General features: G+C 44.3%; 1 protein-coding gene across 5 annotated transcripts in view; it reads right to left on the minus strand.

The window, feature by feature from the left end:
• Window positions 1-20,337, minus strand: part of SLC45A2 (solute carrier family 45 member 2) — a 34,118-nt gene extending 13,781 nt beyond the window's left edge. The window contains exons 1-2 of one of the 5 annotated variants that reach the window (XM_067730479.1): window positions 18,272-20,324; window positions 15,922-16,098 (exon numbers count right to left, since the gene is read on the minus strand). In XM_067730479.1, the coding sequence (XP_067586580.1) occupies window positions 15,922-16,098; window positions 18,272-18,800 (706 nt within the window). In that variant the 5' untranslated portion in view covers window positions 18,801-20,324. Of the gene's footprint in view, window positions 1-15,921; window positions 16,099-18,271 lie in introns of all 5 variants that reach the window. The other 4 variants (XM_067730478.1, XM_067730482.1, XM_067730481.1 and 1 more) reach the window with 4 other exon arrangements.
• Between the last annotated feature and the right edge of the window lie 3,106 nt (window positions 20,338-23,443).

Here is a 23,443-nt window from a genome sequence, read left to right on the forward strand (position 1 = left end):
ATCACTTTGCTGTGCACCTGAAACATTGTAAATCAACTATACTTCAGTAAAATAAAATAAAAAACAAAAAAAAAGCTAAAGGTACTTGTTCCCAGTTGACAGCCCCAGAAAAATAAAAACAAAAGCTTAAATATGAATCTTTTTAAATCTTATCCTCTCACAGGACCTGGACCTGAAGTCTTTCTGGTGCTTTCTTTACCTGCTTACACTTAAAGACAGTGTGACCTGAGGGAGGAAGGACTTCTCAAAATCGATCCTGCCCTTGTGGTCTAATATTTGAAATTCTACCATTAGTGATTCATTCTCTTGGGTTCCTGTTTTAAAAAGCAAGTGCTCCTGGTACGGACAAGACATTGCATGTCTCAGCGCCCAAATACTAAGTGCTCCTCAGATGGTCCCTCTGGCAGCAGGCACCAGTGACGTCTGAGAACACCGGGCTGCAGCGGGGGTCTACCATGGGGTGGGAGGTTGTCCAGGGAAGTGAGCAGATGAATGCCAAACACACCTTCTACCTACATCACAAGCTTTCATAGGGCTGATCCTCTGGCAAATACCTTTACCTATCAACCTCCCATCATGCCTTACCAAAGACAAATATCTACCCAGTCAGATCAGCTTTCTGTTTGTTTTTATTTTTCTTGTGTGAGTGAAGGCTCCATTTTATTTCCCAGATAAAGACAACATCCCCACGAATCAGAGAATCAAGGAAGAAAACAGAGCTTAAGGAATTCTCTATCTCTAACCCTAAACATTTAAACTTACATAAACTCTGACCCCAGGAACACAGATCTGAACGCCAAATAAAATGAATCCCAATTTATCCAGAATGGTGGAAGAATGGATGAGTCTGGTGACTACACATTCTGTCTAGTTGCAATTTATCATAGAGGATATTTACAGATAAACAACTGTTTAACAATTGAATTCCAAAAAGACGGCATCATTATCATGCCCTGAGTGACAAAGCATTTTAAGGTGGAATTATGGGAAATGGTGGCCAATGGGGTGCAATGAAAAAACATGTTCTCTGCCAGCAAGGAGTATGTGGCCTAGTTATGGGTGATGTGCATATATATAAACAGATCAGTGGCACATACAGTGACCTGTTTGGACGGTGGGCACCCTGGTAGGCTCCGAGAACGGAAGGCCCTTGAGGGGGTCACACTGTTGCTGATTCAGAGGGCAGCTCTGGGACATATGGTGTGTCTGGATCGCCATTAGACAATGATGCTCTTTATTCAATCATGGAGATGCCGTGGATGTCAGAGGTCGAGTGCTGAGTCAAGCACTCAACCGAAAAGAACGTACTAAAAGCCCAGCACTATTTGAGGGTCTGTCTAAACCAGGGTTTCTCAACCTCAGCACGACTGACATTTGGGGTTGGATAATTCTTTCTTGGAGGCTGTCCTGTGCATTGTAGGATATTTCGCAACACGTCTGGCCTCTCCCACTAGATGCCAGTACAACTTCTCCACTGGTTTTGACGACCACAAATGTCTCCTGACATTGCCTAATGTCCCTCACGGGGCTAAATGGGCCCCAGCTGAGAAACCCTGATCTTAATTAACCCTATGAAAAACTTACACATTCCGTTTTCAAAACTATCATTTGTAACTAGATCAATGGTTGTCATACTGCCATTAAGTTCTCCTATCATGTATGCCGTTCTTTCAAACTTATTGTTCCACTGAGCAGAGAAAATATAGAACAGAAGACCCCTACCCATTTGAAAGAATTCATGTGTGAAATAAATCCTCCACTGTGCAACAGAATGGTGGCTTTATTTTATGAATACAAACATGTGGATATAAACATAATGGATTTATATTAAATATTGACTCGAACACTTGAGTCCTAAAATTGAAGGGTTTCCTAGTCTAGTTTTGCGTCCACTAGTGTCGTGTACTTCAATAAATATTTATTGAGTACTAAATATATATAAAAAAACGCTACTAACTTCTGGGGATATAAACATAAATAAGCCACAGCAGCCCAATCGTCTCCTCCTCAGAAGATAGTTACAAACAGAAGAAGCAGATAAGTAAACAGCTGCTTTAAAAAAAACTGTAATAAATGATGTGAGAACTGTGGGCTGGGTACTCAAACAGTAGAGAGGAGCTCTGAAGAGTACATTTATTATTACAGAATTCCTCTTAATCAGCAGTGAAGCTCATAAGAGTTCAATATATCAAGGAATCCAAAGATTTTAGAGGTAGAAGGATGTGTGTAGCTTGTCTTGAATTAGATAAGAAAACCGCAGGCTACAGTGGGTAAGTGACAGGAGACCACATAGAAGGAAGGGTTTGTAATCATGCTGATTTCAATTCCCACCTGTGTGTTTTCTAATCATGTGACCTTGGGCACTTCTCTGAAAATGGGGACAGTGACGCCTCCTTGTATGAGTCTTGTGAGGGTTAACATGGTAATACGTGTAAAGCACCAGCACATACAGTGGCAGAACGAGGTCCCAAACCAAGTGCCCTGTTGACTTCCGACAGAAACCCTAATCCCAAAGCCTCATCCAGAAGCAGGAGAAGCTGACTGCTGCACAGAGGGTGACGATCTGCCTGGAGCTGGCCGAAAGGACTTTGTCATTCTAGGCCCAGTGACTAGAATCGGGGGCTCATTTGAGGGCTGAGACCTGGGCTAACCACTGACCTAGTGTGGCCTGTAGCAAGTATGGTGGAAAAAATATGTATCTCGAACCTGGAAAGAGAACTGTTTAAGCGCCTGATCTTTAAAAATATCGTTATAAAGCAGCACTTCTGAGACTTCAATGTGCACGTGAGTCACACAGATGTCTTGGTAAAATACAGGTTGTCTTAGTCCGTTCAGGCTGCTGTAACAAACATACCATAAACTTGGCGGCTTATAAACACCAGACGTGTCTTTCTCACAGTTCTGGAGGCTGGCAAGTCCAAGATCAAGGTGCCAGCAGATTTGGTGTCTCGTGAGGACCCACTTCCTCATTGACAGCCATCTTCTCACTGTAATCTCACTTGGCAGACATGGCAAGGGAACGTTCTTGGGCCACTTTTATGAGGGCACTAATTCCGTTCATGAGCCTTCATGACCTAATCACCTTCTAAAGGGCCCATCTCCTGAGAGCATCACATTAGGCATGAGGTTTTCAACATATGCATTCTGGGGGGCACAAACGTTCAATCTATAGCACAGGTTCTGATTTTAAACATGCAGGCATAGGCTGAGGCTCTGCATTCCTTTCACACTCCCCAGTGATACCACGGCTGCTAGTCCAAATATCACTGAGTACTCAGGTGACAGAGCAGTTTGCAAGCCACCTGCCCCACCCTCACCTGATATTCTTGGGAATGAGATTTTATTGTCATAGGATATTTGACCAACAAGCCACACTTGATAAAGCACAGTGATGTGCAGTCCTGTAAAACTAAGGATAATTTGCAGATTTTAATAGGTTTCTATGATTTGTAACCTGGTAGAACTACTACAGAGGAGTTATAGTTATATTGCCTTGTAGAAGGTTAATCAGATTTGCATCTAACCTAGTATTTTTTTTTTCTTTTGCTAAACACACACACATATACATTTATCCTGCAAGAACTTGGGGAAACTGTTCTTTATGTCTTCCCTGTCGGTTCCCTCACTAATCAGTTAAATAAAACATGCTACAAGTATCTGAAAGTATTCCAATCCTCTCTTCTCTCGGGGAAGGGGGGAAAAAATAAGCAAAATGATTTTGTTTGTCCCAAAGCTACTGTGAGACCTAACTAAAAGTTAGAACATGCCTTGAAGGAATAGTAGGCCATTGGGGATATTATTTTAGTAGGCACCATATTAAAACTCTGTATGGAAACATTTATCTATTCACACCTTCAGGTATGATGAGGGCCAGCGGAGGGCTGTGGGAACTTACTGAATGCTTTACTTTTTACTTCCTCTGCTTAAACTAAGAATTTTATCTCCAAAATAGTCTCCTGAACAAAGCCTAGTCGTCGCAGCTGCAACAGAGGTTAGCATCAACTCCCACGTCTACGTCCAGGTTACATTTATCTCTGCTGCCAACACCAGCCTCCCTGGGGCTCCTGGAGTCAATCCCCAGGCTACTGGCCAAATCATAAGCTAGAGCTTCCAAAGGGCACCTGCTGCCACATCAGATAACCAGCCTTTACGAGGACGGGCCCACAAGTGGTCCAGCCTTCTTTATAAAGAAGGCTCCTCCTTCACAGAGCCAGGCCGTGATGTCAAACTCACACCAGAGCCAACCCCATGAGAGTGAATGGCTCGGCAGACAGATATTGTATTTCATAACTAATGAATGATACAGGTTGAACAACGGTTCCTCCTGGAAGAAGTCCAAGCGTATAGAAATATGTATTATTTTTTCTTTTGTTCACAACTATAATAGGTAAAATAGGAAACTGGGAGAGTTTCAGCGCCAAGGAATCTGAAGAGAGTCTGTCTGAGTCAAACGCGGCACATACCACATGCCTGTAACTGCTTCCCTGCTTCAGGTGTGTGACTGAACGACCTCCACGCTGATGGAGAAAGAGCTCAAGGTGAGAGAGCTAGCGGTGTGCTGCCAGCTTCCATACCCCAGCAAGGTGACAGACGAAAGACCTCCACGTTCCCGGGAGGCTCATGAGAGAGTTGTTCTGATTCTTCTCTACGTGCTCAGAAAATAGCAATGAAAGTGTCAGCCTAGGTTCCTACCTACACCAAACACATACACACTAAATCCCAGAGAGCTAACATAAGTACCAGTTACTAGGTGTGTATGAGTGTGTGTGTGAGAGAGAGAAAGAGAGACCTTGACCCCATTTGTTTATCAACAGAAATTGATGGAGGACTACTCTCACCAAGAACTGTGCTGGGCACTGGAGATACAGCAATGAACAACACAGACATGACCTGCCCTCCTGGAGGCTGAGTGTACAAGGAAAATCAATCAAAAAGAGGGAAGACACAAGCAGACCTGACACTCCTTTAGATGTACAAGGCAACTCGTCTCTTAAGAGATGTGAGATAATATATTTAAAGTACTGACAATGGTTTCTGTCCACCCACAACTACCCCGGTATTTCCCTGGGCCCTTCCTCCACATTCAAGCGGAGCCAGGATGCCTCATTGCTTGGGGGAAGGACATGAACGTAGAAAGCTGAGAAACAAGAATGTACCTCCTTGCTTCTGAGTTTCAAAGGCCCTTAGGCTCCAAAGGCATAGATGGTAGATTCAGTAGAAAATGTGACTTAAGAACAAGGCTTCCGCTAGGAAGCCGAGGCAGCACAGGCTCAGGAGTGAGTGAGTCCTTCCTTCATGATGGTGGGTCTGAATGTGCGTCACGGCGGCCACCGCAGCCTAACCGCTGAGCTGCTCACGTGGGCCTCTTGGAGGAGGTTCTGCGAGCAGCCCCTCCAGGACCCCAGGAAGCTTCTCACGCTGGAATTCATCCTACGTTCTGCTCAGCCTCAGCTACCAGCTCTGCTAGGCCTGGTGGATTGCTGTGTGATGTGGCCCCTTCTCCGAGAAACCTAGGCCTTGGTCACCGTGACCGTCTGGGGGCAAGAGCGCTGCACATGGCCATTTACCATCAAAATTGGGCAAGAGGGGACCTTGCTCCCCCATGTGGAGCAGCCCTCTCTCCTCCTGCGGACCAGAGTCAAGTGGCCCTGTCTGTGACCCAGGCATGAGAAACAAAGGGGCATCCAGAGATCTTAGGTCAACGGCACCTTTTTTTGTTTGTTTGTTTTGCGGTACGCGGGCCTCTCACTGTTGTGGCCTCTCCCGTTGTGGAGCACAGGCTCCAGACGCGCAGGCTCAGTGGCCATGGCTCACGGGCCCAGCCGCTCCGCGGCATGTGGGATCTTCCCGGACTGGGGCACGAACCCGCGTCCCCTGCATCGGCAGGCGGACTCTCAACCACTGCGCCACCAGGGAAGCCCAACGGCACCTTTTTGTGTCACCTGAAGGAAGCTTCGGGAAACAGAACTTCTGAACCCACAGAGCCCAGAGCACCAGGGCTGGAGAGGATGAAGTCACCAGTGGTCCAGGAAACGACAAGAGGCAGAGCTGCCCAGTTCTGCCCTGTGGTCCTGGACCCATGTATTCTACCTACAGCCACACAGCACCTCATAAAGGCCTTTGACCTGAGGGCTAACTGGAGCCAGGAGGGGTGCCCACCCTCTGCTTGTTCCAGTGGGGTGGTAAGGTGTGGGACGTGACTGGCAGACCCAAGCTTGTGTTCCCATCACTGGGGATGACATATGACGTGGACTCCTGTGCAGGGTCAGCACTCCGAGTTCCTGAGGGGTGCAACTGAGGTCTGGGAGTACTGGCAACCACACCCAGGTACACGCTTCTCCTCTGGGGACAAGGGTCCAATGAAAGTAAGTTGCTTGCCGCTCTGCCCCTCACCCTGGTGTTCGGGCCACCCCTGAGTGGGCTGGAGTGCAGGCCCCATCTCCCTCACACTGAGCTGACCGATGGAGAACCGGGCTGGGAATTCTTCCTTCCCCATCACCTGGTCCCAAGGGGATGCCCCTGCAGCTCCAGGTGTGAGCCTGGGGACAGGCCTTGGGAAGCAGTGGTGGATGACACAGGGTCAGGACAAGCTGCCTGTCTGACCTGGAATGCTCCACGTCCATCCTTGAATGCATTGTTGCTGGACTAAACTGTCAACTGAAAGACAAACGCACAATGCAAGAGCTGTGAGATTTGTAGCAGCCTTGTGATCCGGCCTGCTGAGCAAGCAGAACAAAGAAATGCTATGCTTCCTTGAAGGCCAGGTGGCTCCCAGAAGTCTGCAATCTGCCTTCACCCTCTAATCCCAAATCTTCCCGCTTCCCCTCTTCCCTTCGCACAAAAGAAGCCCAAATTCTACCCCGAATTAAGATGGTTCTCTAGGAACCATCTTCTGGCTTCTGAATAAAGTCACTATTCCTTCCCCATCAAAAAATAAATAAAATAATTTTTAAAAATTAAAAAAAACCCCACAAGGCTTCCCAGGGTAGGCAGGGCATTCATGATGGGTGTGCCTATACTGGCAAATCCCTAAGGCAGTGGAGGCTGTGCTCCTTCCTCCTTGGGCTTAGTTGGGGTGGGAGGATGGGAGGTGGGGAACCTCCTCAGAACCTCCTTCCTCCAGGTAGCTTGGGGGATCCAAGAGCAGAAGGGACCAATACTTTATTTCCTGGGAAGACCCCAGGGGGATATTAAGACCTCAAGAAAGAAATGGCTATGCGGTGGATGGAGACAGATGGGCTTGTGTGTCAGGCTCTGCTCTAGGTGCTTGGCATTTACGACTCATACAGTCCTCAGAACCACCCTCTGAGGAAGGTACTACCACTGACTCCTATTATTAGTGGTAGTTACGTTCTAGAAAGTCTCCACAAGCCCTGAATTCGTGAATAGTAAATTACTGCTCTGAGGGGAAATACCGTGTTAAGTTCCATGTGAGCCTCTAGTCTCGTTTTCATCAACTGATCAACCTTGTTTTACGTGTGTCTCTGCTTAAAGATATCTTATTTAATATACAGTTGTTTCATTAACATGGAACCCATGGCTAACAGCACTATAACCTACACCTGAACAAAACTTATTAAACATATTTTCTCCATAAGACACATCACGACGTTCTTGCACTTATGAATCTGAGACAGTGCTTTCAGCACCACATTTAGGGCCACTGTAAATAGTGAAATCACCAAAAAAATGCAAAGAAAAAAATTGGCACTAAATATTCCAGTAAAGGGACATCTGTTTACAGTGTGAGAATCAAAACAAGAAGTCAGAGTGTCACCTTGATCAACCACAGCCGGGAACAGGCACATTGGATGACTCAAAATTTTTCTCCTCCACTCTGCAGATGCCTTCAGTGATCTCAAACAAGCTACAAGAATCGATTGTGACGGCAAAAATAAATTTTAGTGAGCAGATGACTTCACAAATACAGAATCCATGAATAAGGAGGATCAACTGTACTTTTATCTCTATTTTAGAGACAAGGAAATCAGAGCACGGAGAGTTTGCAGGTCACAGAGCTCCCCTCATACGGGCAGGCGTGGGAAGAGCAGAATGGCATTGGGGGTGGAGGGAGCTGAGAATCCCCGGGTTCTGAAGGGGCCCTGCAGACAAGGATGAGAGCAAATGCAACTGTGACCAGTTGAGCCTGACCACTGAGACACCGGGGGACCAGGGACAGCCCAGTAAATGCCAGTGTGAACACATGATGCTAAAACCCAGATCCTCCCTGCCCTGAAACCTTTCTACTCTAAGCTCTCAGAATTTAGATGCAACCCTTGGGGAAAGGGGTGGGAGAATATTCCAAAGGGACTGACACTAAGTTTTTTCCATCCTGTGCCAATGGGGCTTAACACAGATGCAATTAAATTAAGTTTGGGGTTTGGGATTCACACCCATTTCAGACATGAAGATTCACCCAACATTTTCCATTACCCAGCATCGGTTATGCTGTAGGCTAAAAAATTTGCAGCAAAGCAATGCCAGAATCATATACTTCTTAATCAAACACACGCATGCAGAGAACTGGGGGAGTGTTTGCCGCAGAGGGTAAGAGCACTGAGACCGCATTTTGTGCTCCTGTGAAAGCTGCTGACATGTCTAATGCAATAATGGTTCCCATAAAAGCGTTCACCTTATCTCAACATTTCCTAAAGGCAAGTTTCTTGATTTGAGTCTATGAATGACTACTGCTACCCTAATTCAGAGAAGGTTCTTGAAACTTCTCATTTTCTGACGTGACATGTCAAATCTGACTCCTGTTCTTGCTTAAAGATTAGAAATAGTCAAGTCACTGATGGGCCCGATTCTGGAGCCATCTGTGGCTTCCATGAGTTTTCTTTAAGTCTGCAGAACTAATATTTCAGTTCTGAGTTGCAGCAGCTCGTTTTACTGTAAGGTAAATTGTTGAGCACTTTGCAAAATGCTTTAACTCCTACTAATGGTGACCAAACAGCATGGGGCACCTACGCTAGAGTGGAAAAGCTCAGGACTAAGTCATGAGCTGAATCAGGCAGCCCTTGTGGACACGGCAGGTCCTCTCGGTACCCCCATCCCAGCCCTTTCTCCAGCAGCCGCTGCAGTGACCAGTTCTAAGCTAGCCTTGGCCCTCTTTGCTCAGGTACCTTGCCTGAGGGAACCCACACTCAGGTGGGGCAGCACCCACACAAGGGAGGTTAAAACCCACGGGAGCACCCTTGGCCGGTGGAGACCGGAGCCAATGCATTCACCTCCCCAACTTGATCCTCCCAGCTGGAGAGTTCTGAGATGCACTTCATAAGGCTCCCTGGAGGGTCCTGGTGAGATAGAGGCAGCCACTGAGAACAAAGGCCAACTCTGTAATGCTTCCTGTATTGGCCTGTTCCACTCCCCCGCAGTTCTCTCACTTTCAATCTCTGGAATCCTTTCCCCAATAAGCTATGTGCATACAGACCTTCCCTGGGGCTCAGCTTTGAGGTGAATCCAAACAAAAGCATGACCCAGGTCTCTGGTTGGCTGGCTGGCTGGCTGGTTGGCTTCTGCCCCTGGTCTAGTCTACCGCTACTCAGCTCTGTGACCTTGGGTTAGTCACTTACCTCTTGGCAACACAGCTTCCTCATAGGTAAAATGAGGATGTTAAAATAGAGTATTGGTCTCATCAATATTTCTTCAGCCTATTCCCAGAACTATTCTAAGCACTGGTGATACAGCAACAAACAGGAAAGATAATATTCCTGTCTTCACAGAGCTTATATGTTGGCTATAGAGGCAGACAATAAACAACAAACAAATGAACAAATAATATATTATCAGGTAATCAGGAACATATCACTGAGGAGGGGCTATGCCACCAGATTGTAACAAAGAGTGAAAGCAAACCAAGCTGGCCAACTGGTATCTGGGGAAAGATTTCTGGCAGACAACGCAGTCAGCGAAAAATGCCCTCAGGGGCTCCCGTCTCTAACCTGCCTTTGAGATTCTTTGAGAGGTAGGTGCTGAAATGGGAAAAGAAATGGCAGTTTGGAGACATTAACCGTTTTGCCCTAAGTTATTCACGTCACCCTCAAAGCTGAAGTTCCTGTATCCTGGCTTCTGCTCTGCCCACATCCTTTCCAAGCTGCCTGAGTGAGGCGATATGAAAGTTCACCAGGGGCAGAAACTTCAAAGGGAACCCAGCTGATGAAAGAAATCCACTCATGCAGCAATGAGGCCTAAAGGAGAAGTTAAAACTGACTCTAACATGAAACGTGGCTTCTTGCCACCTGTATAGGTTTGGTCAAAGGGGCCCATATCTGAAATTTATTTTTAGGACTCGTTTTGTTAGTTCTTAATTATTTCTAATCTGAGCATTTGTTTCACTAGCATTTTCATGCACACTTTGAAGTATTAAAGAAACAGAAAAATCAAAAGAGGCTGAGCCTAAGAAGTTACCTATTCTTCTTCCAAAGATGTACATGGGGCAAGTTTCTCACTGAGTCATTATATACAAATAAAACTTTCACAGGTCCGGCGGGAATGGAGGAAATCTAATACACATAAACATTTGGTGTTGAATCCTTTTAAATGGTTCCTTGCTCTGGACCCGGGACCACTTGCCAGGATATTAATAACTAGCATTGTGTAGAGATTCACACCACTGTGAAGAAACAAAAGTTCAGAAATACTACGGCGACTCAGCAGAGGAGGAGCCAGGATGTGACCTGGGACGGCCTTCGCCAGCATGTCTGGTCCCAGCCTCCTCTGGTGGGATGGAGCCCACTGCTAAGGAGAGCAAGGCCTTGGGTTAATCTAGCAACACAGGCTTGGTTAGAGGCATTCTGACACAAGGGAGGAATCTCCTTCTGGTGAGTGTGGGTTCCACAGCCTCAGAAGCAACCAAAGGTGAAGGCATGGGGTGAAGGCATGAGGGTGGATCCACTAAACACAGCATATCTACCACATTCGCCAGGGATGGAGGGCAGATAGAGTTACCCTTAAACATAAGAGACAGAGAAGCTGGAGGACTAAAATGTCCTTCTGGAAGCCAGTAGGGTCTTTTCTTAAAAAAAAAAAAAACAGAAATATGCTGGAAAATATTTTGGCAGTGAACCCTTTGACACTTACTCACAAAGCATTTGGAATTGTTGGGCCTGGACTACAGCTCTGAAATAAATAAAAAAGAATTTCAATTTCGAATGATTGGATTCATCAGGTCAATGATATCTTGCTGATGATGAAAATCAAAATGGGCCCAAAAACTGAACATGAATTTATTATAAAATGCTTGTTTCAAGCAGAATGTTATAGACATCTCTTTGCCAAGTTCATGTAAATTCGGGAGGTCTGGCAATGTATGCAAAGACTAAGCAAAGGGATAATGCACTGCTCATTATTTTTCTCTCCATTTTTTAATGTGGTCTACCATTCAGAGCAAGGACACCACAGTGGGGTCACACATCCACGTTTAACTCAACAGAATTCAACTACTCACACTTTAAAAAGAGGGAGAGAGGGCTTCCCTGGTGGCGCAGTGGTTGAGAGTCCGCCTGCCAATACAGGGGACACGGGTTCGAGCCCCGGTCCAGGAGGATCCCACATGCCGCGGAGCAACCAGGCCCGTGAGCCACAACTACTGAGCCTGCGCGTCTGGAGCCTGTGCTTCGCAACAAGAGAGGCCGCGACAGTGAGAGGGCTGTGCACCGCGATGAAGAGTGGCCCCCGCTTGCCACAACTAGAGAAAGCCCTCGCACAGAAACGAAGACCCAACACAGCAAAAATAAATAAATAAATAAACCAGCTCCTTGTATGGTCCAGCCCTGCCTCAAAAAAAAAAAAATTAATTCAACTTCTAAAAGGTTCTGTCATCTTAAAAAAAAAAAAAAAAAGGGAGAGAAAGAGCAAGAAAGATAAAAAGAACATTTTAAATAATATGGGTTGTCCTATCTGCTATTCTGTTAATCGAGTCCATGTCCAGAAGTAAACACTAAAGAGGAGATGAATCTGCAGATATATTTATCTGTATCCATCACTATGCAGATCTACATACATAAAACAAGGGATACTGTATTTTATAAATGATCTGAGAGGTGTTTACAAATAATGTGGACTCTCTGTGATTATCACTTAAGAAGGGACTTTAGAATCTAAATTTTAAATAAGGTGAGACTTTCTGTTTTATAGGAGGAAGGTATTTTAAGTTGTTTTTTTCTAGTAGAGGAAAGAACTTGCTTTGAGCCATCCGCACACCCTCAGGGGTCCCCCTATAGCCAGAGACAGTTGACTGAGGTCCAGAGTTCATGTTGGTCAAGAGATAAAGCAAGGTAACTAAATGAGCATATTCATCTGATCGCTGCGATTTGTAAAACTGCCCGAAATACAAGCAGGGTTATAAAACCTAGAGTCTCTTTTTAAATAGCTAACACTTCTGAGTGTCTGCTAATGGCAAGCAATGAGTTGGAAGCCATGGGAGTTTGCAGGTGAATCTTCATGTTTTAACAAATCTTGTAGAAGAGATGGATAAATCCACAGTGAGTTATAATTCAGGAGAGAATGTGAATGTAACAAATGTGATCAGGTAAAACTGTGAATATAACTTTAAAATGCAATGACCTCTTCATTATTCACTAAGAGATTGGGATTTGGAAGCTCTGGCTGTCACTGTCTTACAATAGTCTTGGTCTTTAATTAATGAGGCTAATACTCAATTGTGTTTGTATTCTCTGTGGTAGCTACCAGTTTGGGCCTATTCAGTATTAATAATTACCCCTTCCTCCTGGCTAACAGAACCCCAATTTGATTCAGGGATATGCTCCCCACCCCCCAAAATACCCTCTCTTTTTTCCAACCTCCCAGGCCCCTCGGTGCTCATGTGACCTAATTCTGCCCCATGAGAAACAAGCAGAAGTCTGTGAGGTTCTAGGAAAGCTTTTGTTTTCTTCATTAAAAGACATATGTTGAAGCCCTAACCCCCAAAGTGACCATATTTGGAGACAGGGCCTTTAAGAAGATAATTAAGGTAAAATGAGGTCATAAGAGTGGGGCCTTAATCCATAGGACTGGGGTCCTGATAAGAGGAAGAAGAGGTACCAGGAGTGCATGCACGGAGGAAGGAGGAAAGGCCGTGTGAGACCACAGCGAGCAGATGGCCGGGAGCGAGCCAAGAAGAGAGATCTCACCAGAAACCAACCCTCCTGGCACCTTGATCTTGGCCTTCCAGCCTCTAGAACTGCGAGAACATAATTTCTGTACTTTAAGCCCCCCAGTCTGTGGTATTCAGTTATGGCAGCCCAAGCAGACCACATAGGCCACAAGGGAAGTAAAATTCAGGATATGTGTATGGTGAACTGTAACCTCCACTGTCTCTTCCTGCTGGAATTATCCATTTCACTGATACCTGATGAACTTTTGTGCTTTGATTATGCTGTGGGTGGAGCCTCTGACCAAATTAGAAATTAAGTTTGCCTGCAATTTGGAAGAGAATGGAGGGGCCTTCTCTCTAGGAAGTGGGTAGAAGAAAGTTTCTAAGCAGCTTTGATTTCCAAAGGGAGAAGAGGGGGAAGGGAATTTCAGTGTGAGTAAAGCCCCAGAAGCTGGAAAGGAAAGGGCAGTCTCCTTGGTTTGTTCCATTAATACTCACTTTGAGTACCTACAATATGCCAAGCAGTGGTGGCGGTACAGGGATACAGTGAGTAAAACAGTCCTGGATTCTGTCCCTGGGAACACGCTGGGAAACTGCTCAGAGCACAGAGGATGTGGCGGGAGTAATGGGAAACAAAGCTTGAAGGGTAGGGTGGGAACAGATTGTGGGGAGTTTGAACCCTGTCCAGGAATTTGATCTTGATTCAGTAGACAAATGAGGAGTGATGAAATAAAATTCATATTTTATGGCAAGACGAGAAAAATTTAAACATAAAATGTTCTCTCTGCCCGTTTGGGCCTCCATCCTCCCCTTTAGTGTGCAGCGTGCATCTGTATTATACATTAACCAGACCACTGTATAAGACACAGGAATACTTGCTCGATAAGGAGCAATTTTCTCCTGGCACAAGCAAGGTAACCCCTTAGGAAATAACATTCCTTTCTTAATCCTGTAAGTGGTCACGATGACCCACTACTCACCTTGTATGTGCAGATCTGGACTATGTAAACTGTCAATATGTCATCTGATGTATTATCCTTTGTCTCAAATCTAACTGTGTTTTGACCTCTAATGGGAGGAACAGTTTTCGAGCTCTCTGAGAGACTGTCTCCTGGTTTATAATCTTCAGGTTTGGCTTGACTAAAATTCTCTATTTCTTTCTTCGATTGACTGTCGATTAATTCATAATTTGCCAACAGGAGCCACTGCAGGTCATTGAACAGGAAAGTGCCCTGGTCACAGCTGTCTTTTAGGAATATGAAGTGGAAGCTATGTGTTGTTTCAGTTGGAATAGGAAGAAATTAGAGACTGGAAAATCAGTTAAAGGATAAGTACAAAAGATACAGTGAAAGCCTAAACCCAGGTCACGTTTGCTTGAGACCACTACACGCTAATATCAGTAGAAAACTTCAAGACATTTTATCGAACTCAATAGAAATACTACCATGCGTTAACCTCGGAAAAGTTCCCAAAATACAGGGCTCAGTCTGCTAACACAGAGGCAGCAAAGCAGAGATTGTTTGGCCAAGACTAACACTGATGTAAGCCGGGAAGAAGTGGCCATATTGCCCAAAGTACTTAGAGCAATAAGACTGTCAATGTGTCAGGTTCAAAAGCCAACAAGTCTCCCATGATGTTGCTGTAATTAATTTGCAGATTATGATAAAGCAGCAGGAACTGTGGGATTTCAGTCAGGAAGATGCAGTTTGAATCTCTATTCTGGGACCTTCTAGCTGTAGACAGGGGGCTCGGGGGCCCCACAGACGGGCTGGACTCTTGCTCTCTGTCTGCCCTGGAGCACGGAGGAAATACCCTCTGCTGGGCAGCCCCATCCTTCCAGGGCTCACCAACCAAATATTTGCTCTAACAACAAATTACTGAGCCAACGGCTTCCGTGCAGGTGCCACTCTGGGCTGCAGAGACACAAACTGGACAAAACTCAAGATTTTGCTTCTCATGGGACCTACCTGTCCATGGGAGGAGACAGAATATGTCAAAACATAAAATATATTGGCTGGGCGATGAAGACAATCAAATAGAGTCCCCACGAGTAGACACAGAAATGCTCCCAGGCCAGGATCATGCTGTCATCTTGTGCATGACACCCCAGTCCTAGAAAAGTCCTAACTGGAGCTCTATAAATTCATGCTGAACATCAGTAGCATTGCTCTAAATCAAGGACCCAACAGCAACAAAAGGAAACCGGCAATGGCCCCAAGAAATGGAGAGAGCCCCCCCATATCCTCCTGGCATGGCCTTTTCCAAACCAGGAGGCTGAGGAAATGCCAACTCTTTATACAACTAAGAAACCTCTAAGACTTGGGGCTTTTTATTTGCTTGGTTTGTTTCTATTTTTGTTTTTAAATGTGATTCTTGGGATACTTGCCACAGAATCATCTGGGGTAGTCAGCAAAAATGCAAATTTCTAGGCCTCACCTCAAACCTACTGAATCAAAATAACTAGAGGAGGGGCCCAAGAAGTTGCATTTTTAACAAGCTCCTAAGTAATGCTGATGCTACAAATTACTGATTCAAAAATAAAACAAAACAAAAAATAAAGTCAAGTCTACAAGGCCTCTTTTCATTTTAGTTGTAAAGGTCTCCACAAATGGCTCTTCAGAAAGCTCTTGTATAAACTTCCTTTGCAAAAACTCCACAGCCTGGTCACAAGAGAAACGCACTGGAAGACAGAGCCCGCGTGATGGGAGCAGTCCATCAACGGATCCATTCATTGAAAAAGTCTGAGTGCTGAGACACTGGATGGCTTCAGTGGAAGGGCCTCCCTATCTGGGGAGCTGAAGGATAGACTTTCTGGAATATTTCCCTACCTGTGAAGAGGGCATGGTAGTGGAGGCCCCTTTTCTTATCTCGATGGGTGCAGACATCAAATAAGTAGGCTTTGATAGGCCCATCAATGAAGTCAGCAGCAAAATCAAAGAGAACCACACCTATCATGGTGACGCTGATGGCCCAAATCAGCTTCTTCCTTGGGTCAGCAATCAAAGCTAAAAGAGAAACAAACATTGGTCTCCTAAATCCTGGTTTAGAATGATCCGCGTTTCTATTTCCACCCAGACTTCCTGTCATCAAATTATTTCCCTTTACTTTCATTTTGTTTTGCTTTTCCAAATAAGAAATAGCTCCATTATTTTCTCAAGTTTTAAAAATGGTGCAGTCAATGTCCAGAAAAGGCAGCTCTCTAGAGACAGAAAGTAGACTGAGCAGTTGCCTAGGACTGTCAGGGAGAAGGAAATGGGGAGTGACTGCTAACGGTTACCAGGTTTCTTTCTGGTCAGGGGGACGAAAGTGTTGTGTAATTAGATAGTGATGGTGGTTATGCAACCTTGAGAACATATGAAAAAGCACTGAGTTGTACACTTTTAGATAGTGACTTTTATGGTATGTGAATCATCTCTTTAAATAAAGCTGTTTAAAAAATTATACATGCTGATTGTAAACTATTCCAACCATATAGAAAAGCTGGGGAGATGCTTCTAGATCCCAGCCCCTAGATCTGGTCATCTTTCAGACATCCCTTTACACACTACTGTAGAGAGGTGTGCACCTGTGCCCTTATGCAGTGCTTCTCAAACTTCAGCGTGCTTAACCACCACCTGGACGACTTGTTCAAACAGATTGCTGGGCTCCACCTTCTGTGAATCTCCTGTGAGTCATCAGTAGGTGGGAGGTGGGGCCTCTAACAGCCCCCCACTGAGGCTAATGCTGCAGGCTGGCCCCAGGGGCCGGTTCCATGGATGACAATTTTTCCACGACTGGGAGTGGGGGGTGGAGACAGTTCAGGCGGTAATGCCAGCGATGGGGAGGGATGGTTCGGGGGGTCACGGGAGCCACGGGGAGCGGCAGATGAAACTTCACTCACTGGCCCCCCTGCTCACCTCCTGCTGTGCGGCCCGGTTCTCGACAGGCCATGGACCGGTACCGGTCCATGGCGCGGGAGTTGGGGACGGGATCGTGTTGTACATGAGCATTTCAGGTGATGAAGAGCAACTTCACAGTGTTAACAGCTAAATAATATTCATCCTATGGCTATGCCACAGTTCACTGACTCACTCACAACTATTTTCCTTGCTTTCAGTTTATTTTTTAAACCTAGTATGTAATATATGCACCTGTTATTTTTAACATCTTTATTGGAGTATAACTGCTTTACAGTGTTGTGTTAGTTTCTGCTGTATAACAAAGTAAACCAGCTATATGCATATGTATAACCCCATATCCCCTCCCTCTTGTGTCTCCCTCCTACCCTCCCTATCCCACCCCTCTAGGTGGTCACAAAGCACCGAGCTGATCTCCCTGTATGTACCTGTTTTTAAAAATACAGTAAAAAAATAAGTGAAAAATAAGTCTACCCTCCCCCTCTCATCCCAGCCCTTTAGTACTCCTTCCCTATTGGCAACAATTCTTTTCAGGTTTTTTGTAATTTCTTCCAGAAACACCCTACATTTATAGATTTATGCCCTCTTTTAAATACACACAAATGATAACTGATTATCCTGTCTCATTATCATCCCTTCTGCTAGCCTGAGAGTTAATGCTCAAAATATGTGTGCTATTTTTAAGTTTAACGATTCTTTTCTCAATGCAATATGTACTACCACCAATTACTGACTAATTGGTGGTGGCTGATTAATGACTAGAAAAAGTGCTCACCGTCAGGTTTATGTCCACAATTTGCAGTGCAAAAATGTCCCCTTGAGCTACCAGGCTGATGCCCTGTACCTATTAAAAGACTCCACAGAAAGCTGTGAACATAATTAACTCTCATCTGGACACAAAGTTACATTTATTGTAAAAATTTATGGAGCCATTTGGCAGCTGGTTAATTTGAGAAAGTACTAAATAAGATATAATGGGCACAAAAAAAACCCCATAATTGATAAACATGTAAAAATATGTAATTTAATAAAATAGGTAAAAATATAATCCTATTTTCAAATTCTCACAATTGAAAAATAATGTATCCTGATGTTTCTAAAAGTAAAGTTGCCTAACCACAGAATTTGGGTCACTCAAAGGTGAAAACTCAGTGTAACTTAGGAGAGAGAATCAGTTTTAACTGATTTCTGACTGTGGCGTAAAGAAATCTGCATTCTCCTTTCAGCGAGCTGTATAACAGGACCCTTCTCCCAGCCTGCCCACCTTGTGCTGCCCACTGACCTGATACGATAGCGTCCCCGTTAAGGTACATAGCCATGCCCAGGAGCATCACGATGCCCAGCGTGAGGATGTAGGGTCTCCGCCGTCCCCAACGGGCCCGGCAGTGGTCGCTGGCCAGTCCCACCACGGGCTGCAGCAGGAATCCCAGGACAGGGCTCAGGAGCCACACCATGCTGTAGAGACTCCTGGGCAGGCCCACGCTGAGCAGGACTGGCGTCACGTAGGCCGCCTCCACCGCGTAGCAAAACTCCCGGCCGAACATGGCCATGCTGTGCATGACCAGGCTCCCTGTGGGTCTTTTGGGCGGCTCCAGAGAGCCGAAGGGGCCCTCCTCAGCGAGGGATTTGTAGGTGTGGATGCCAGGCTGCCCACTGCTGTCGCCCATGGCCACTGGGTGAGGAACCTGCCTGCGAGCCCACCACCTCTTGCGTGGCCCTGGGGTTTGCGCTCCCAGCTGGATTTGAGGTGCAGCCTGGCTGAGCGGCCAACAGAGATGGTCAGGCTGGGGGAGGGGCTCAAATTCTTTCATGCCTCTAAGATCACAAGTTATGATGAGAAGGAAGGGGGGTGGGGCCTGGAAAGCATGATGGAGATTAGCTGCTGTGAGCCCTCTGGCTCCTTAGAATGTTTTTCTAAGAGTCTTCCTTTGTACTGTTCTCTCTGCCTCTCTCTCTCTCTTTCTCTCTCTCTCTCACACACACACACACACACAATCTGTGACACACAATCACACACAGCTTTGAGACAATAAAGCCCTATAATCCAGATGTTAAGTATGAATGAGTCGATATCTTTTTTCTAAACTTTTTCTAGGTATAAATATTCTGTCCTCTCCTGAACACAAGTTTTCTACACACATACGTATAGTCAATTAACTAGACTTAAAACAGTGGGAGGTTGCCCCTTCCCCTAAATCGCTAGCTCTCTCACAGCACTGTGATAGTTTCCTTCATTGCACTTAACACACTTCAGATAGTTCGTGTTTATTCTCCTTCTCCTATGTTGATCTTTGATCCCCTTATGAGCAGTGATCTGGTCTGTTTTGCTCATTATGGCATCTAGCATGATACCTGGCACCTAGCAGGTCCTCAATAAACATTTGCTACAGGAATTATAGAATGAATAAAGTGTATACACAACATTTTGTAATGCCAGTCAATTGCCTGTTTGCTCAGATCCATTCTCTCCCCCTCATACTATGCTCCATACCATAAGGGACTACATTTCCCAGGTTCCCTTGCTCTCTGGCTTCGAGGTAGATGTGTCCAATCAGAGGCACTGGTGGGAAGACTCGGGGCAGGAGAAAGGAAGAAATCAGGATACTTCCTCCCCTCTCTTTCTCCATCCTGAGATGTCTCTGGCAGTGGCTGCATCTCCATTGTGGGTCCAGCTGCCAACCTTAGCTTCTGGGTCCCTATAACACTATCTTTCCCATCGATCCTGCAGCTATGGGAGTGAGCTTGGCTTCCTGTGGTTGCTCGTATCTGAGTTGCCTCACTGTCCCCTGGGCTTCTCATCTCTTCTATCACCAATGTAATTCTCCATAATAAATTTCCTGTTTTAAAGACTTCGAGTGGGTCATATTTTCCTTGTTGAACCTTGAATTCAAATGAAAATTTGAGTGGCAAGGGAAACATGATCTCATAGGAAAGGCCCTAAAAATGGTTTAACAGCAAGACTTGGAGTCAAAATATTAAAGTTTAAATTCTGGCTCTGCCTCCTTCTACCTGTATTTTTCCCTGAGCAAATCACTTAAAGTGGTAATTCCCAAACTGTGTGCCAAGGTGCCCCAGGGCACCACAGTGAACTCAAAGGGGTATCTCAGGAGATTTAAAAATTTAAAGAGAGTAAACTCAGAGAAACTCAACATCTTTCAGATACTACATGAAGTAAGAATGAAATAGTTCATACTCACAACATAAGACTGTACTACAATCCTTTCAATGACTTTAGATTTTTGTGAGGCTGGGTTTTCCACAGCCATGATAAAAAGCAAGTATTGTGGGACTTCCCTGGTGGCACTGTGGTTAAGAATCCGCCTGTAGGGCTTCCTTGGTGGCGCAGTGGTTGAGGGTCCGCCTGCCAATGCAGGGGACATGGGTTCGTGCCCCAGTCTGGGAGGATCCCACATGCCGCGGAGCGGCTGGGCCCATGAGCCATGGCCGCTGAGCCTGCACGTCCAGAGCCTGTGCTCCACAACGGGAAAGGCCACAACAGTGAGAGGCCCACGTACCGCAAAAAAAAAAAAAAAAAGAATCCGCCTGCCAATGCAGGAGGCAAGGGTTCGATCCCTGGTCCGGGAAGATCCCGCATGCCGCGGAGCAACTAAGCCTGTGCACCACAACTACTGAGCCTGTGCTCTAGAGCCCGCAAGCCACAACTACTGAAGCCCACGTGCCTAGAACCCATGCTCCGTAACAAGAGAAACCACCTCAACGAGAAGCCCGTGCACCACAACAAAGAGTAGTTCCTACTCACCACAGCTAAAGAAAGCCCGCACACAGCAATGAAGACCCAACGCAGCCAAAAGAAAAAAAAAAAGCAAGTACTGTATGAATATCAATGTGGAACAGAAAACGAGGGTAGTGACATCCAATCTGATTCCAAGGCACGAGAAGCTGCAGTGTCCAACAGGTGCCTATGACCCATTAGTGACTAAAAATGAAATAAGGAGGGAGATCAAGATGGTGGAGTAGGAGGATGTGGAGCTTAACTCCCCCCACAAACACATCAGAAATACATCTACATGTGGAACAATGCTCACAGAAAAGCAACTGGAAACTGGCAGAAGATCTTCTATACAACCAAACCTGCAAGAAAGATCTCCACGTAACCAGGTAGAATGAAAAAAAAAAAAAAAAAAGGCACCAGAAAGGAGAGAGAAAGAATTCCTCAGACAAGGAAAAACTAAAAGAGTTAAGTAATACTAAACCTACCCTAAAAGAAATACTGGAAGGTCTTCTCTAAATAGAAAAGAAGCAAGTATCTATAGGAAAGGGGAAACACAACAGGAAAGGCAAATATATTAAAGGACTGAAGATCATTTTAAAAAGCCAGTATACAGATTAAAAAAAATTTTTTTAATTTTGTAAAAGCAATTATAACTACAATGAACAGCAAAAGGATAAACACGAAGATTAAAATAGGACATCAAAATCGTAAAATGTGGGGGAGTGGAGTAAAAAACTGTAGATCTTTTAGAATGTGTTTGCATTTGCATGACTATCAATTTAAAGCAAGTAGATATAGTTATGGGTCAATATACTTGAACTCCAGGGTAACCACCAATCAAAAACATAAAATCGATGCATAAAACCAAAAAGGAACTCAAGCATACTACAAAAGAAAACCATCAAACCACAAAAGGAGAAATAAAAAGAAATGAAGAATTCCGAAATCAATTGGAAAACAAAGTTTAAAATGGCAATAAGTACATACCTATCAATAATTACTTTAAATGTCAATGAACTAAATGCTCTGATCAAAAGACAAAGTGGCAGACTAGATTAAAAAAAACAAAAGCCCACCATGTGCTGCCTGCAAGAGACTCATTTCAGGAAGAAAGACACAGACGGAAAATGAGGGCATAGAAAAAGATATTTCATGCAAATGGAAACGACAAGAAAGTGGGGTAGCAACACTCATATCAGACAAAATAGACTTTAAAACAAAGGCCATAAGGACAAAGAAGGACATTATATTATGATAAAGGGATCACTACAAGAAGAGGATATTATACTCATTAGCATATATACACCCAGTATAGGAGCATCTAAATATATAAAACAAATACTAACAGACATAAAGGGAGAAATTGACAGTAATACAATAATAGTAAGAGACTTTAACACCTCACTGACATCAAGGAACAGATCATCCAGACAGAAAATCAATAAGGCAACAGAGGTCTTAAATGACACAATAGACTAGTTGGGCTTAATACAGAAAAAAAAAAAACAGAATACACATTCTTTTCAAGCACACATGAAACATTCTCTAGGGTAGGTCACAAAACAAGCCTCAGCAAATTTAAGAGAACAGAAATTATTTCAAGCATCTTTTCTGACCACAACGGTATGAAACTAGAGATCAACCACTGAAAGAAAAATGAGAAAAGAATGATTACATAGAGACGACACAATATGCTACTAAAAAGCCAATGAGTTAACAATGAAATCAAAGAAGAAATGAGAAAGTATCTCGAGACAAATGAAAATGACAACACAACCTCACAAAATCTATGGGATGCAGCAAAAGCAGTTCTAAGAGGGAAGTTAACAGAGATACAGTCCTTTCTCAAGAAACAAGAAAAATCTCAAATAAACAACCTAACCTACCACCTAAAAGAATTAGAAAAAGAAGAACAAACAAAACCTAAAGTCAGCAGAAGGAAGGAAATAATAAAGATCAGAGAGGAAATAAATAAAATAGAGATTTAGAAAACAATAGAAAAAAACCAATTAAACCTAGAGGTGGTTCTTTGAAAGGGTAAACAAAATTGACAAACCAAGAAAAGAGAGAGGACCCAAATAAAATAAGAAATGAAAGAAGAGAAATTATAACTGATACTACAGAAATACAAAAACTTATAAGAGAATACTATGAACAGTTACATGCCAACAAATTGGACAACCTAGAAGAAATGGACAAGTTTCTAGAAACATACAGCCTACCAAAACTGAGCAAGAAGAAACAGATAATTTGAACATCACTAGAAGTAAAATAGAACATATAATTAAAAAACAAACAAACAAACAAAACTCCCTGCAAATAAAATCTAGGACTGGACAGCTTCACTGGGAAATTCTACCAAACATACAAATAAGAACTTACACCTAATCTTCTCAAACTACTCCCCAAAATTAAAAAGGAAGGAACATTCCCAAAGTCATTCCAGGTAGTCACCATCACCCTGATACCAAAACCAGACAAAGACACTACCAAAAAAGAAAATTACAGGACAATACCTTTGATAAATATAGATGCAAAAATTCTCAATGAATATTGGCAAACCAAATCCAACAATACATAAAAAGGATCATACACCACGATCAAGTTGGATTCATTCCAGGGCTGCAAAGATGGTTCAACAAACACAAATCAATGTGATATACCACATTAACAAAAGAAATGACAAAAACCACAGGATCATCTCAATAGACACAGAAAAAG

The sequence above is a fragment of the Pseudorca crassidens genome, chromosome 3 (genome assembly GCF_039906515.1).
Source record: "Pseudorca crassidens isolate mPseCra1 chromosome 3, mPseCra1.hap1, whole genome shotgun sequence".
Lineage (NCBI taxonomy): Eukaryota > Metazoa > Chordata > Mammalia > Artiodactyla > Delphinidae > Pseudorca > Pseudorca crassidens.